This window comes from Betta splendens, chromosome 1, assembly GCF_900634795.4.
Source record: "Betta splendens chromosome 1, fBetSpl5.4, whole genome shotgun sequence".
Taxonomy (NCBI): Eukaryota; Metazoa; Chordata; class Actinopteri; order Anabantiformes; family Osphronemidae; genus Betta; species Betta splendens.
Genome location: NC_040881.3, coordinates 3,505,791 through 3,518,033, shown reverse-complemented (window position 1 = coordinate 3,518,033; position 12,243 = coordinate 3,505,791). Strand labels below are relative to the sequence as shown.

General features: G+C 41.7%; 2 protein-coding genes across 4 annotated transcripts; both read left to right on the top strand.

The window, feature by feature from the left end:
• The first annotated feature begins 671 nt into the window (after nt 1-671).
• ears2 (glutamyl-tRNA synthetase 2, mitochondrial) lies at nt 672-5,376 on the top strand. Of its 2 annotated transcripts, none has more exons than XM_029147913.2 (10): nt 672-1,047; nt 1,129-1,284; nt 1,445-1,634; nt 1,719-1,869; nt 2,004-2,325; nt 2,413-2,521; nt 3,161-3,314; nt 3,771-3,901; nt 3,991-4,126; nt 5,105-5,376. In XM_029147913.2, exons 1-10 carry the CDS (start codon nt 882-884, stop codon nt 5,198-5,200), a joined length of 1,611 nt encoding a protein of 536 aa, XP_029003746.1. In that variant the 5' UTR covers nt 672-881; the 3' UTR covers nt 5,201-5,376. The 2 variants fall into 2 exon arrangements, with proteins under 2 accessions (XP_029003746.1, XP_029003755.1); XM_029147922.3 differs by having other exon boundaries at nt 878-1,016.
• Nucleotides 5,377-6,019: 643 nt separating this feature from the next.
• Nucleotides 6,020-11,874, top strand: LOC114853953 (ADP-ribosylation factor-binding protein GGA3). 2 transcript variants are annotated; one of them, XR_008694672.1, is made up of 17 exons: nt 6,020-6,261; nt 6,860-6,944; nt 7,167-7,242; nt 7,696-7,794; nt 7,876-7,999; nt 8,118-8,218; nt 8,293-8,373; nt 8,471-8,608; nt 8,888-9,083; nt 9,207-9,377; nt 9,463-9,530; nt 9,602-9,714; nt 9,808-9,920; nt 9,998-10,167; nt 10,380-10,490; nt 10,851-11,086; nt 11,328-11,874. XR_008694672.1 is itself a non-coding variant. In XM_029147900.3 (16 exons), the coding sequence occupies exons 1-16, from the start codon at nt 6,219-6,221 to the stop codon at nt 10,959-10,961; spliced, it is 1,800 nt and encodes a 599-aa protein (XP_029003733.1). In that variant the 5' UTR covers nt 6,020-6,218; the 3' UTR covers nt 10,962-11,874. The 2 variants fall into 2 exon arrangements, 1 of the variants encoding a protein (XP_029003733.1); XM_029147900.3 differs by having other exon boundaries at nt 10,851-11,874.
• The last annotated feature ends 369 nt before the right edge of the window (nt 11,875-12,243 follow it).

The following is a 12,243-nucleotide window of genomic DNA, read 5'->3' as shown; positions in this document are numbered from 1 at the left end:
CACTAAATAAGGGCTGATTGTACAAGCTACACAGAGACGCTGAAAAATTCCCCACAGTTCATTTGAGAGTAGGTATGTAGCTTTATTATGTGCAGTATGACATGAAATAAGGCTCAGATTAAGAACAAGTAGCTGAAAAAACAGCTGAGGGCAAAAAGACAGTGCTTTCACGTGTATGTACAGTAAGTGACAGCATGTGCTCACAATAGCATTCACTCACAAAGCAAGTTAAACAGGTTTGTTGATCACTGAAGCCTTTGAAGATATGACTGCACAATCAGTAGGAATGACTCACTTAGTATAAAGGTTGACTGACTTATAAAAGAAGGTAAACTGATTTGAGTGGGTTCAAATAAACTAAAACTGAACAAAATTCAGAGTTTGGGGGACTATAGTCCTTAAAATACATAATACAGACTTGTTTTCTTTTACAGCATTTTTGCAGTGATTTTTTTAGAGTCTGTCTATGTTTGGGGTTTTACAGTGATGATCCTCTCAGAGGCTTTATATCAGTTTCTCCCTTTATTCGATTTAAAGGCTTTACGTATAATGTTTTTATCTGCGTTGGTCTTACAGTAGTGTAAACTGAGTCAGTAGCACATAGGTTGCAGTGCTGCGTAATTTCCACACGGTGGCGCGCTGCGTGTTGAGAATATCAAAGTCTACTTCCGGTTGTATTTCCACAAAGAAGACACTCATCGTGCGGACAGTCATGGCGGACCCAAACAAACTCTGCTGAGCACCCACACATGGGACGGGAAACTTTACAGTTGTAGTGTTTAATGGCTCGTTTTCTTGTGTCGCTTCGGTTCCGACAACTGTCTTTGACTCGCACCGAGCGTCTCCCTGGTGTCACGTCGTACTTGTAGGGAGTTGTCATCATGTCCTTGTGGCGGAGATGCTGCCGATGGGGTTTCCTCCACCGCACAGTGGTCCAGAGGTACTCTCAGTGTTTCCGGATCACACGAACTACTGATGTCACGGGCACAAGAAGCTGCTCGACGGCCCAGAGTGAGGTGAGGGTCCGGTTTGCGCCCAGTCCGACAGGTAAAGTCCTCGCAGAGAGAGATGTGGTATGTACGGGTTTGAAATGTACAATAATGATTGATATACTGCTTTGTGTTGCAGGCTTCTTACATCTTGGAGGCCTTCGAACTGCTCTGTACAATTATATATTTGCAAAGAAGTATGGAGGCTCATTCGTTCTGCGACTGGAGGACACGGATCAGAGCAGACTGGTACCAGGAGCTGCAGAATCCATAGAGGACATGCTGGAGTGGGCCGGTAAGAGACGCTGGTTCACAGTAACGTGTGTAATGATGGACCTCTAAAATCGTTTTTGTTCTTGTGAAACAATCATTAATTTCCTCTTTATGTTTTTTTAGCAATCGATTTAAAGGAAATACTGTGCTGTCAAGTCACAGTAAATGATTTTCACCTCTAGGCATTCCACCGGATGAAAGTCCTCGTCGAGGGGGGCCGATGGGTCCATATCTGCAGTCGCTAAGACTTGACCTCTACAGCGAGACAGCGCAGCAGCTTGTGAAGAGTGGACATGCCTACTACTGTTTCTGCAGCGCACAGAGACTGGAATTACTCAAAAAAGAGGCCCTGAGGGCTGGACAAACTCCCAGGTAACTAAACCTCAACACTCCTTTCAGTGTTTCACCTCTGCGTATTTCATCTCAGACAGATCAAAGACTGACTTTTCCTTCCAGGTATGATAACCGGTGTCGTCACCTGCGGTCAGACCAGGTCCAGGAGAAGTTGGTTAACGGAGTCCCACGTGTGATCAGGTTTCGTCTGGAATCCGGCGCTGAACCTTTTCAGGATCTGATCTTTGGCTGGAATCGTCATGAGGTGGCTGAGGTTGGTTCTGTAGCGACGTCTCTCCTTGTTCTAGAAGAGTTAAACTAAGTGTTGTGGGGTTGAACTACACATCATTAAAGGTGTGAGCAGCAGCTTCTCCTAATCTTTCCTATTTCCCTGTGTCTTGCATTTAGGTGGAAGGAGACCCTGTGGTAATAAAAGCAGATGGATTTCCCACCTATCACCTGGCTAACATAGTAGATGATCATTATATGAAAATCAGCCACGTACTGCGTGGCTCTGAGTGGCTCATCTCCACCTCCAAGCATCTGCTCATGTACCGTGCGCTTGGGTGGCAGCCTCCCACCTTCGGGCACCTGCCACTCCTGATAAACAAAGATGGTAGTAAACTGTCGAAGAGGCAGGGGGATATATTCATTCAGAGCTTTCAGAGAGACGGGGTCCTGCCAGAGGCTCTGCTTGATATCACAACCAACTGTGGATCAGGATTTAACAGTAAGTGAGGGAGGGGGAGAGCAACCAAGAGTGACGTCACCAAAAAAACAAAATTTTCTTTCATTATTTTATCATGTTGCTTTGCAGCCAATCGAATGGGCCGGAGGATTGACGAGCTGATATCTGAGTTTAACCCTTCAAAGATCACTACACATTCTGCAATGTTAGACATGGACAAACTACCAGAGTTCAACAGGTAAGTCGGACACTGTCAGAAAGGTGTTTACTTTTGACATTTACTTTGTATATTATTGATGTCACAGTGATTAATATGGATCAATTTGTACTGGTACAAACATCTGGATGATTCCCTCAGTCTCTGCATTAACCTCTCATATTTAGAAGTGATGGTTGTGCTTTGGTGCCACCTTCAGGTCAACATTTTATTGTGTGAAAATGTTAGTCTTCTCTCCTATTGGCAACACGCTCAATAACCGATTGAGCAGAGGCATATTAAGTATTGTGCTGCCTCACCTTTCTGCTGAAGGTATTTCTTTGATTGTTTTGGACCTGAGCATAGTTGTAGCATCACATGCACTTTTACAGTGTTGTAAATCCAATTAAATGCCTTTGTGTTTATCTAACTCACCCTTGTTGGATGCATTCCCAAAGCCTGGTGGGTATTAAAATCACAGAAGCATGATGATTTGTCATGCAGTGCTTTGTGAAGGCTTTAAGGTGGCACGTTAAATGATGGTTTCTGCCATTGTCTTTTACACAAAGGACTGACAGTCATTATCATAGTTGCAGCTACAGAGCTGTCATACCTCTGTCATCGTTCATAAACACACAACTGATTTATGCTGTGAACCGAATGTCGTGTCTTTATTTACAGAGTTCACCTGCAATGGCAGATAGAAGACGGGGAGCGATGCCTTCTCCTGATTAAAGATCTACAGGAACAAATTCAGCACCTCTACTCAGCAGGAATCCAGGATAAAGAGGTCTTATGTGAGGATTATATCAGGCGGGTGCTACATCTTCGCAAGGTAAATGCAACAAGATGCTTTGTGGTGTTTTCAACATGCTAAATAAGATTTAAAGGGTGGGTAGCACATCAATACTGTAAATGTATTTAGTCTATGTTCAGCTGTGGCAACAAAGTGCTGAGACTGAAACAAATGTTTCTGTTTGTATGGTTTGTAAATACTACAGTATGTTGGTATGTGGAGTTCATACAAAACAATGCTGTGGATTCATGTTCAACTTGGTCCTGATGAAATGAATAAACTGCAGATAGCTTTATTTTGTAACTTATGTCTGTGTTTACCTACCCTGAGATTGGGACATTGCTCACCATAGAAATCTAAACCTGTAAATACCATGAGAAGATAATCTTTTATTCTAAAACAAACCCAGTGACCACCTGAATTCACTCTTATTTCTCAATATTGTTCCCCTGTTTGTCCAGTGCTATTGACACAGTTCTCTTCCTTTCTGTTCAGGGTCACATATCCTCTCTAAAGGAACTTCTAAGCCCTAATTACGCATATCTGTGGGTGCGTCCTTCCTTTTCCATCCAGCAGGTGGAAGCACTCACTACAGAAGCCCAGCACCTTGCCTCATTAGTGTTGAAGTATGTGGTATTGTTAATGTCGGTGCAGTTCTTTTGGGTTAACAACAGTATTTTAGCAGGATCTGAACAGGTGTGTCTGTTTATTACAGGTCTGTAGAGGAGCGATGTGGGGAGCTGGCAGTAGATCCGCTCAATAAAGAACTGAAGTTGTTGGCTAAACAGGCTAAAACCACAAAGTACAGAGAAGTAATGAAGCTGTTTCGTCTGACTCTCAGTGGCCTGCAGGTACTTGAACACATCATATTCATCTATATGGCTGATAAACATCCGGAGCTCTATCTGTAATTGGTTAAGCATATGTACTACTAAAGTAGTAGTGTAGTAAATAGATGTGTGTATCTACATCCTGATCGTGCTGTTTTGTCTTTGCCATAAATGTCTGTTGTTGCAAGATTTACACATTACACAAATGTGTGTGTGGGTAAAGCATGTTTCTGCGTTTTCTGTTGGACAGTAATATAGAAAGTCACTAACCTTTAACCCACAGCTTCGCAAGCAACTAGTCCTAGTATTTTATTTTTTTAATTATGTTTTATTTTCATTTTCAAGACCCCAGTTGCAGAAATGATAACATAAATTCAATAGGTCTCATTATTCACTATAGGCTGCAGTTCTGTTAAGCACCCACAATACGTGGACAAGGAAACCCCCCAACCACTGATGAGTCACATTTAAATCGCACTCACATTTCCTGCACTGCACTGCCGATCAAAGATGTTGTTTCTTGAGTATTTATCAATCTACAGTAAAATCACCTCCTGCATTACTTAGACTTGTTGGAGGACCTTCTTCTGAACTTCTCTTTTTCACAGCAATTCAATTCATTTTTACTTGCAGTTTTCATTTCTGCAATTTTTTTGTATTACCTTTAAACTGCTTTTTTCCTCCACATAGGCAAAATTCTGTCAACATTTGGCTGCGCTAATCAAAAAGACTGGTCTGTCACATGTCCACATGTCTTGTTTTATTTCTGTCCATGTCCTGACTGAGCCAATGTCTAATAATAACTGATTTTAAATCACAGTCATGAGTAAACCATCAAAAGAGCTAAAGTGAGTCAGGGACCACAGTAACCGTACACGATCGTGAAAAGAGGAAGCTGTTTCTGCTTGCATTCACAGATGGTGCCGTCTGCTGTGTTACTCTCTAGTTTAATTGCGTTACTTCACTGACCCTGAGTTTCTGTTCCCATGTGACCTGCAGCAAGGTCCCAGCGTAGCTGAGATGATGGTTTCTCTGGGGCCTGCGGAGATCAAGCATCGATTCCAGAAACTTCTGCAGCTACCAGAGACAAGATAAAGACTAAACTTCCTCCTCCACTAATGGACCTAAGGGGGGGGTGAAGAGTTACAAACTCAGAGTGATATTGCTAAGCGCTTCAACACATTTGAAATGAATTGTACTCCACAGAGATGAGTTAAATAATACTTGAATTAATGTAAATATTTATATAAGAGTAAAAGTCATTTTATGCACATGGTCTCTGTTTTGTTTAGTGTCTTGAGACTTTACGGGACCAGATGACCCCATGAACTTGAAGAATGGGAAGTACCTCTGTTTTTATGCAAACCATGTTGTGCTTTTCCTAAGAAAAACGTTTGTAACGAACTCCAGTAGACACATACACACTTCACCTTTCATTTCAAATAGGAAAATCTCAATATAAATGCCCAAGATGCAAAAAAAGTAACACAACGTAACATATTCCTGCATCTGACTGATGTTTGTCACTCATATTAATTGGAAATTAGTCATGTTAAATACTAAAAACAAAACAATAATTTGTTACTACTAATACATTTATTTCCCAAACGTTTATCATTTATTTGGTAAATCTACACGTCATCTACCTAAACGTGACTCACCTCGAGTAGAGTCACTTAATTTATCTGCTTATAGTTTGTACAAACAAACTATGTAAGTCACTCAGGAGGAAAAAGCTAAATATTGACTCGCAGCAGACTAAAAGTAATATAATATATAGAAATAATATACAGAAATATACCTGAAAGTGATATTTTGTAGAGTATTTACGTTACGTTAAAAATATACAAGTAAATTAAAATCTTTTATGACCGAACGTTTGCCTTCGACGTCATTTGCCAGCGGCGTTGAAGTGCGGAGCGGAAATACCCGCACTGGCAGGTTTGTCACGTGAGTGGATGTTTTGACAGAGTGGATGTTTCGGAGTCAAACTAGACGGAGTCCGTGAGTGTCGCGTGAGTGTCGCCATAGTTTAGCGGCAGTTCGACACCCCCCTCTGCGGACGCGCTCTCCAGCGGCTCACGCCTCGGCACACGGCGGGAGACGGACGGCGATGGCGTGCGGTGACAGCCCCGCAACGTTCGAGTCGTGGCTCAGTAAGTAAAACGCGTGAAATGCGGAATTGTTTTAGCGGCGCAGCAGAGATGCGACCTGTTGCTAGCTAAACGTACGCTCCGTTAACGGCCATGAGTCAAACTCTGTCAGCGAAACGAAGCGTCTTATCTCTGGTTACTCTGAGCATGTGTCGCCTTCTTTACTTTAATACAATAGTTTGACTGTATGCAGAAAGTTATCAGAACAGGAAGTTGCGCGTGACCGTCGGGCGCTCGAGCTGCGCCTGAGCTGCAATGCGCGCGCGCGCTCGCGGTGGTATAAAGTTTTTAGTCTATTTGAGGAAAAATAAGTCACCACGTAACAGAGGTTTTATTACATCGGTGTAATGAGTGAATGCCTAATCGTAAGCGCGCGTGGAAACCCGCTGTAGTGTAATAGTGCTACAATGGTTAAATCAATCTGTTTGTTAATTGGAAAACAAACACGTTTTAAGGAAACAATCCGTCAGTTTTTAAAAAGCGTTTGTTGTCTCTAACACTCATCCAGGCTCATGCCAAAGTATTGCTCAGTCGTTTGTTTAGCTTTGCTTGTACAGGCTGCCGCTTCTGTTTGATCTAAGCAGTTTGTGCTGTGTTCCAGACCAGGCCACGGATCCAAATAACCAGGAGGACAGATGGGACTGTATACAGGGCTTCTACCAGCTCGTCAACAAACAGGCTGATGGGTGAATGATCTGATCAGTTTTTTGGGGCAGGCGCCTTGTTTCTAGATGTTACTTTGATGCAATCGTTGCTTAACACCTTTGTTTCCTTCACCGCTTCATAGTTTCACCACGGTGCAAAAGTGCAGGGGATCCATAACCTGGCTTTTATATTTGCCCTTTGTTCCTGTTTAATACAGTCTTCAGCCACTTTAATGTGATGAGAGCCTAATTGTCTGTTTTCAGGCCCCAGATCGCTGTTCGCCTTCTCGCTCATAAAATTCAGTCACCGCAGGAGAAAGAAGGTCTGCAGGCGATTACTGTAAGTAATTCAAATCCTCTTGTCAACGTCTGCAGATTAAATGATGTCTGTTTTTTCTGTTTGTAAATGGCAGCAATTTGTTTCCCGTCTTTAAAGATCGATGTATATGATTTTCTTTTTATATTTATGAAGTCTATAGCAGTAAGACCTTGTTCATACTCAACGTTTATCCCAAAGTATTTAAGGTACAACTCAATCACTAACGATGACTTTGAGTATGTGATATTTAACCTTTTTAGCAGATGATTAAATCTGTAATATAAATTTCTTTGATGCCACACAAGAAATGTATAGTTTCACTTTAAAACTCTTTCTACAAATCCCCCCAACTTACCTAAACCTAAACCATGTGCCTAATGTCATGTGATATATCAGTGGTGAACCACAAACATGCTGTGACAAACTGCCTTCACTAATTTTGCTGCTTATGGATTCTGATGTGGTACTTTCCAGGTTCTTGAGGCATGTATGAATAACTGTGGCAAGAGGTTCCACAAAGAGGCTGCCAAGTTTCGCTTTCTGAATGAGCTCATTAAAATCTTATTGCCAAAGGTACTGGTGACCACAGCTGTTATGATTTTCACAGATTTTTAAAAAAGGATGATACTGATGTGTTGTGCATGACCTTTGCAGTACTTTGGGGCGTGGACTCCTCAGAAAGTTAAAGACAGAGTGGTTGAGGTTCTGTATGGCTGGACGCTGTGGCTTAAAGAGGAACCCAAGATCCAGGAAGCGTACTTCATGCTCAAGAAGCAGGGTACTGATAAATGTGCAGCTTCCTATGGTTAACCTGATAATATTGTAATGTGCTAATGCTTTAGATTTACATTTTGATTGTTTGCTTTTTGTAATAATATATATTTTTTTAATTTCAGGTATTGTGAAGAAAGACCCTAAACTGCCTGACACACTTATAATGGCTCCTCCACCACAGAGAACCACAGACTCTGTGTTTGACCAGGAGGACAAGGCCACGGTTTGTTCTTGTGTTTAACAGGGCGTCTGCTAAAATAACATGAAGTTCGTTCTGTTAATTGTATTTATGTTCAGTTATTAGCCAGATTATTAAAAAGCCAGCGGCCCGAAGACCTGGAAACTGCAAACAGACTCATTAAAAGCACCATACAGGAGGTGAGCAACAGACTGAGAGTGTTCGTCTTTGAATGCATACACGCGTTTAACAAGAGTAGAGCGTTTGTTAACCTTTGTTTGTGTCTGTATGTTTCAGGAGCAGGACAAGGCAGAGAAGACGCTGAAGCGAGAGTCCACTCTGAAAGAGGTGGAGAGCAGCACCAAACGGCTCAGGGAGCTACTGGAGCAGCGCAAAATGACTGAAGCCTCGTTACAGCCCAGTGATGACCTGCAAGTATGTTGACACTGTAAAGACACAAAATCAACCAACTATAGAGGTCATAATAGAAGTCATGTGTCTGTTGTTCATCAGTCGCCATCTACTGGCTACGTACAGGACTGCTTGGTCCACAACAGATTCACAATTTCAGAACGAGAGTTTGAAGTCTGAATTAAAAGGGAATACAATTCAATTTGAGCCCCTTTGAGCTGAACTAATCTGCAGATATTTTTGAACTCAATCGTCTCCTCAATAGATAATAGAAGAGATTCAACCCCTTTGTTTCCTCTGCAGTCCTTGTTCGAACGCTGCGACCGCCTGAGGCCCAGTCTGTTTCGTCTGGCCAGTGACACGGTGGAAGATGATGCTGCCTTGTCGCAGATCCTGGCTGCTAACGACGAGCTAACACTTGTAGTAAATGCATACAAACATCAGGTGGGGAGGAGAGACTCCACCAGAGACAGAAGCAAAAGTGAAGAAGAAACAGCGGGTAAATATAACAGTAACATTTACTCCAGTTTTTTTTCAGCATCCCTCTGGAATAAGCTTGAGCCGTGTGTTTGACACGGCTCTGTTCTGCTTGAATTATCCCTTTTTGTTTTGGTTCCCCCAGTTCCTACGAGTCCCAGAGAGATTAAAAGTTACCACCTCATCGACCTGTCAGCACTGGACTCTCCAGAGACTCGCAGAAAAACTGACAACTCACCACTGTTCTTCAAATCCTCTTCACCAGTTCTTTCCTCTTGTGATGAAAACTCCTTCCACTCTGTGGCTGACCAGTTCGGTAAATCTCACTTTATGAAGCTCATTGTCTGCAGCAATGATGAATATGTTTAATTTTGTAATGATGTGGTGTTGTTTAATTTCAGAGATTAATAATTTGGCATCAAAACAGACTGAGGAGACAAAAAAGTCGTACTATGAAGAACTAATGCAGGTGAGGTTTGAGTTTGAGATTCAGAGATTTTAATATGGAAGATGTTGTAAGGTAACGTTTACTTCTATCAGCTCGATGGAGATATTCAGGTAGAGAGTTCCAGGCAGAACAGAGGGAGGGGCCCCATGCTGAGATCGCGTGGATGTGGGGGCAACAGTCTGACCTCCAATGGGATTGATGCTTGGTAAGAGTAGTTGGCTTCACTAAACACACTGTAAATTATATTGAGTGTAATGCTTTCTAACTATATCAGCTGACTTGGACTTCTGTCTTTCAGGTCAGGATCACTGTCTGTGGTCCAGAAACCACTGGATGACATGTCTGGCCAGAGCTTGTGTCCTCCTCACCTACTGCAAAACATCTTTGTTCCACTGGAGACCGTCAAACCCAGTAAGCATTAAAACCCATATGAAAACAGGGTATCACTTACTGTGTGTCTAAGGGTTTGGTGTTTGTGTGTGTTGCAGGTCATCTACAGCCCATCACTCTACATGACCATGGCGGTGTCCGCGTGTCGCTCCATTTCGCCAAAGACTCTCCACCAGGTCATCCAGGTGTCGCAGTGTTTGTCATTTCCACAGTTAACACATCTGCACTTGATGTGAAAGCTTTGGTTTTTCAAGCTGCTGCCCCAAAGGTAAGAAACCCAAAATGCAAACACGTAGGCAAGTATCTGCTGTTCAAAGTAAACTCTTCACTGTAATGTTTCATTCATTCTCCAAACATCCATTGGCTTTTTACAGTATTGATGTTTTAGCAAAAACGAAAAGATTCTTTCCAGAAGTAGTCGGTTGTAGTGTTGTACAACATTTTCACTGGGCAGTTTTCTAAAGGTTCTTTGTGCCGCAGACCATGCTACTAAAAGTTCAGCCTTCCTCTGGGACTCATCTACCTCCTTACAACCCACTGCTGCCTCCACCGGCCATCTCTCAGGTCCTCCTGTTGGCTAATCCTGAGAAGGTGAGTTTAGAAACCTTCACATGGGTGCATGGAATTATTGAATGAATCACAGCGGTGCAGCGGATGAATACATAAAAAAGTGGGCAAGAATACACGGCCATGTCCTTGTGCAGCTTGTTCAAGTAGAGGGGAGTTGAAACAAGATTGATTTGGTGTAAAGGATTGTTCTTCACACAGAGATGACACAAGCAATCAAACCTCAGATTATCATTTGATAATAATGTTAGATGTAGAGATGTTTAAGAGAAGGATGACATCAATAACATGATAGACCTCGCATCCTGAAAACATGACTCAGAGCAATACACACTCCCACCACAAGGTTAAATTACTTGAACTAAAGTCTCTTCTTTCCTTCAGCATAAGGTTCGTCTACGCTACAAACTGACACTGACTCACGGACACCAACAACTGAATGAGACAAGAGACATCGATAACTTCCCAGACTGGACTTCTTTGATTGGCCACTGAAACCTACAGACATTTGCATTAAAAAGCCTTTGCACAGGATTTAAAATCTAGATTTGTGACCTGACCACGAGTCAGGACGTTTCATTGAAACATCTCTACAAAAAGCAGACGCATTACTTTGAAAGGTGTGTTGACCTGTTTCACAGTTACGACGAGATATTATCGTGCTTTGGTTGTCTTTACTGCGGCCGTCGCTGTGATTGCTGCCTGTTAGATTTCAAGCCAAATGTCTTTATGATGCAGAATATTCATCGCATGCGTATTACTATGTAGCTAGTTGTCTACATACATATAGAATTATAGGTATTTATGGGTTATAAATACATTTTAAAAGTGCCTGATGTTTTAAATGTTATGTATTTACAGTTTCATGGACTGCAAGCTGAGCCTTTCTGCTTTTAGGTGATTGATTATAACGTAGTCACCATAGACCATAGAAGGCGATAGAGGTAATAGAAGGACACCATCTTTAAAACATTTTTCCAGATATAAAGACTAAATATCAGTCTCTGACTTCTCTAGAATTCTCTCATTTAGTTAGTTCTCATTTCCTGTTTTTTTTTTAAGTCCTGTGTTATCTGATCATTAGTCGCCTTTATTACAGTAGCTTGTCACGTTTTATATATTGCAGGTGATTTTGGTCACAGTACATTTGTTGACTCTCGTGAAGTCTCTGTTCATTTTCTGACCAGTTCAGTGTTTTCAAACCAGAAGTCTTGTTGCCTTTATGAGCCCAGGAGCAGACGTCTGTGCAGTCTGCCTTGCTTTGTCATCACATATTGTCAGAGTGTCCTGAGCTGATACGTTGCTTAGAAAGCTTGTCCTTTTACGTTTGTCTGTTAGTTTGCCGCTATTTTGAGTAAAGCGATCTGAAACATGATAAATAAGTAAATAAAGGTTAAATAAGGTTTAATTCATAGAATCATAATTTTTGTTCAATTAATGCAAGCCTATTTGTCATTATTTATGTAATTTGCCAGTTGTTTCACAGATTAAAAGAAACATACACATTTTTTGACAAATTGCTGTTATGAAGTTACGTAAAGTGGTGCTAAATCGTCAGCCCCTTGTTTTCTCAACTGGTCAACTCTAAGTGAAGGAGGCACTCCAAAGTAAAAGTAGCTGTAGCTAATTATGTAGGAGGCCCAGCGCTTTTATATTTAGACTGGAGCAGCAGTTGGTCGTACTCCAGCGACTAGAAAATACAGGACACCAGCCTTTACTATTGTAATACAATGTATAGGGCAAATTATATCCATTATTGAATTATTAATGTGATTAT

Excerpts from the sequence above, each read along its gene's own strand:
- ears2 (XM_029147913.2), top strand. The coding sequence starts at position 882 with ATGTCCTTGTGGCGGAGATGCTGCCGATGGGGTTTCCTCCACCGCACA. Across the intron at positions 2,522-3,160 it reads AAACTACCAGAGTTCAACAG|AGTTCACCTGCAATGGCAGA; the intron begins GTAAGTCGGACA and ends CTTTATTTACAG. Across the intron at positions 3,902-3,990 it reads CTTGCCTCATTAGTGTTGAA|GTCTGTAGAGGAGCGATGTG; the intron begins GTATGTGGTATT and ends TGTTTATTACAG.
- LOC114853953 (XM_029147900.3), top strand. The coding sequence starts at position 6,219 with ATGGCGTGCGGTGACAGCCCCGCAACGTTCGAGTCGTGGCTCA. Across the intron at positions 8,000-8,117 it reads CTTCATGCTCAAGAAGCAGG|GTATTGTGAAGAAAGACCCT; the intron begins GTACTGATAAAT and ends TTTTAATTTCAG. Across the intron at positions 10,491-10,850 it reads TGTTGGCTAATCCTGAGAAG|CATAAGGTTCGTCTACGCTA; the intron begins GTGAGTTTAGAA and ends TCTTTCCTTCAG.